At 47.5% G+C, this 2605-nt stretch overlaps 1 protein-coding gene across 1 annotated transcript; it reads left to right on the plus strand.

Moving 5' to 3' along the window:
* Window positions 1-294: 294 nt before the first annotated feature.
* Window positions 295-2102, plus strand: LOC123142139 (uncharacterized; the record flags this gene model as incomplete). Its single annotated transcript, XM_044561151.1, is given in 1 exon segment — window positions 295-2102. A coding segment is annotated over 1 exon segment (1659 nt), but the record flags the coding sequence as incomplete, so codon positions are not given.
* Between the last annotated feature and the right edge of the window lie 503 nt (window positions 2103-2605).

Genomic DNA, 2605 nt, shown 5'->3' on the forward strand with positions numbered 1-2605 from the left:
TAGTACGATTGGTGTCGAGTTGAACACGTTACATGGGTACGGGTCCGGCTAGGACTCAGGAGCTCTCACCGGATCGATGCCAAATCCAAGCTAGACTCGACTACGTACGTACGGACTCCATATACCTAGCTAGTTTTAGATCGATCGATGGCCGTCACCAAATCCTGTACTCGTCCTCGTTGCTCTCCATCTATCACTAGATCAATCACGGCCTTGCCCGAGTCTATCAGCACCCCCTTGCCGGCCGGCCAGATGGACGGCGACGGCGACGGCAACGGCATGTGCTTCCCTTACGACGTGCTCCTCCACATCCTCCGCGGCCTTCCCTGCCGTGCTCTCGCCGAGTCCCGGCGTGTCTGTCGTGCATGGCGCTCGATCGTCGACACCCACAAGCTCCTCCTTCCTCACTTTTTTCCTCGAGGCTCCTTCCCCGGCATCTTCACCAGGAACTATGGATCCAACAATGAATCCTCCTTCTTCGCCCCGCCAGTGCCGGCGCGTTCGGAGCACCTACTACGTGGAAGTCATGATGGACCTGTATTTCAATGTCCTCTGTTTCGGCATCACAAGTTCTCGATGCTCCACTACTGCAATGGCCTCCTTCTCCTTGAGAAGGATGGTAATTGTTACGTCTGTAACCCGGCGACAATAAGGTGCGCTGAATTGCCACCGCCAATGAAGGAGGGTCGGTGGTGGTACCACGAATTCATGTTCCTCGCCTTCGACCCGGCCGTATCTCCTCACTATGAGGTATTCCTCCTTCCAAGATATAGCGAAGAAAAGATCCAACCAAACAAGGAAGTGGAGCAAAAAGAGATGCATGTCCATGTGCGAGGGGTCGACGAGCAAGATAAGGTGGTTTCTGTATTGATGATCTCGTCACAAACCAATCAATGGGCGAGCCGGGAGTTTGTGCCAGGGCGTTGTGCCCCTGGGCCCCTCTATCACATGGTGACTGCGCCACACCCTAGGCATGTGCGGATATGGAAGTCAGTTGAGTACTGGCAGGGCTCGCTCTATGTACATTGCCAGAACAACATCGTTATGATCCTTCGCAACTTGAATGGGTTGTATGACATGGCTCAGCTGCCGGGAAAAGCCTACGATGACAAAGAATATCTAGGTCTTTCCGAGCTGCTCGACAGGTCCATCTTAGCCAGCTACGACGGAGGAGTTCGCTATGTGGCGCTCGACAAGTTCCAACTACATGTATGGAGATTAACAGAATCAGCCGCTGGCCAGATTGGGTGGATGCTAGAACATGTGGCTGACCTTACTCCTTATAATCATAAAGTACAACAGTTCATGGAGCCTAGAGTGTCGTGGGAGGCGGTCGAAAGCAACAAAGCCTTACTTAGCTTGTTCGAACAATGTAACTTGAAGGAATTCGTAGATGACGAGGAGGATGACCAGAGTGACACTATTGATAATAGTGATAGCGGCACTACTGACAATAGTGATAGGGACACTAAAGATGATGAAGAAGGAATACATGAGGCAGATGGATTTGATGGCACAACAGATGATGGTGACAGTCATGGTAGTAGTGATGATGCATGCGAACATGAAGATGAAGATGGGGATGAAGATGAAGATGAAGAAGGAGAATTCAAAAGTGAAGATGGTCTAAAAAACTCTTGGGACTCAGATGAGGACAACTTCATTGACCTGGATGAAAGTGTCGCACACCTCGGGGACAAGGAGTATGGGCGTTACAGAATTATAGGACTACATCCACATAAGGAAGTGGTGCTCTTCCTAACCTATAGCGGCGTCGTGGCATATCATCTTGACACCTCGAGGATGCAATATTTAGGATGGTGGCTTGTGAGAAACACACATTCAAATTTTAATGGCATTGGCGCTGCGTTCCCTTACCGCCCATGCTATGTCGACGCACTTCCGACGACTAAACTACCCTCCAGTTTTTGTGTATCATATCATCGTTGGTGATCCGTTTGATGCAACTCTTGAGAGGACGGAAGAACGAGAGGACAATGATAGAGCGTATGTGTCCTTCAATACGATTCAGCTGTGTAATTTAGTTGGACGTGCTAATATGAGAGGTCTTTTACCAAGTCTTCCTGTCTTCCATTTTTTGCATAAGCTGTTGTGTTTCTGTTGGTTCGGTTTGTTTCACGCTGATATCAATTTGTAATCTATAGGAGTATCAATTCTCCGCTCTCGGTTCGTGTTAGTCAATTTGGCCCTAGCATGTAGGTTCCAGATCTAACTGTTCGTATCTCTGATGAGCGTACAGGAAAACCCTCTTTGGAGTGTACTGTGTCAGTCTTTAAATAATTGGTGTTTTCTTGATCCATTTAAAAATTTAACAACCCTCCCTAACATTGTGGCAGACTGCCGCTGTTCCTTCACCAAGGCACACATTCTAGTGTCTTTTGCATAAATCACATATAAATCACTACTAAAGATTGAGGAACTTTACTGTCTTTGTCTCACTGACCTAAATTAGTAGAATGCGCGTGCGGTGCTATGGCTACAAAGCATATAAATGTATCAAACAAATGACTTGTAAACTTTACTGTGAGTCGTTAAATAATTGATATTTTCTTGATCCATTTAAGAATGTAATAGCCCTACTAAG

The sequence above is a fragment of the Triticum aestivum genome, chromosome 6D (genome assembly GCF_018294505.1).
Source record: "Triticum aestivum cultivar Chinese Spring chromosome 6D, IWGSC CS RefSeq v2.1, whole genome shotgun sequence".
Lineage (NCBI taxonomy): Eukaryota > Viridiplantae > Streptophyta > Magnoliopsida > Poales > Poaceae > Triticum > Triticum aestivum.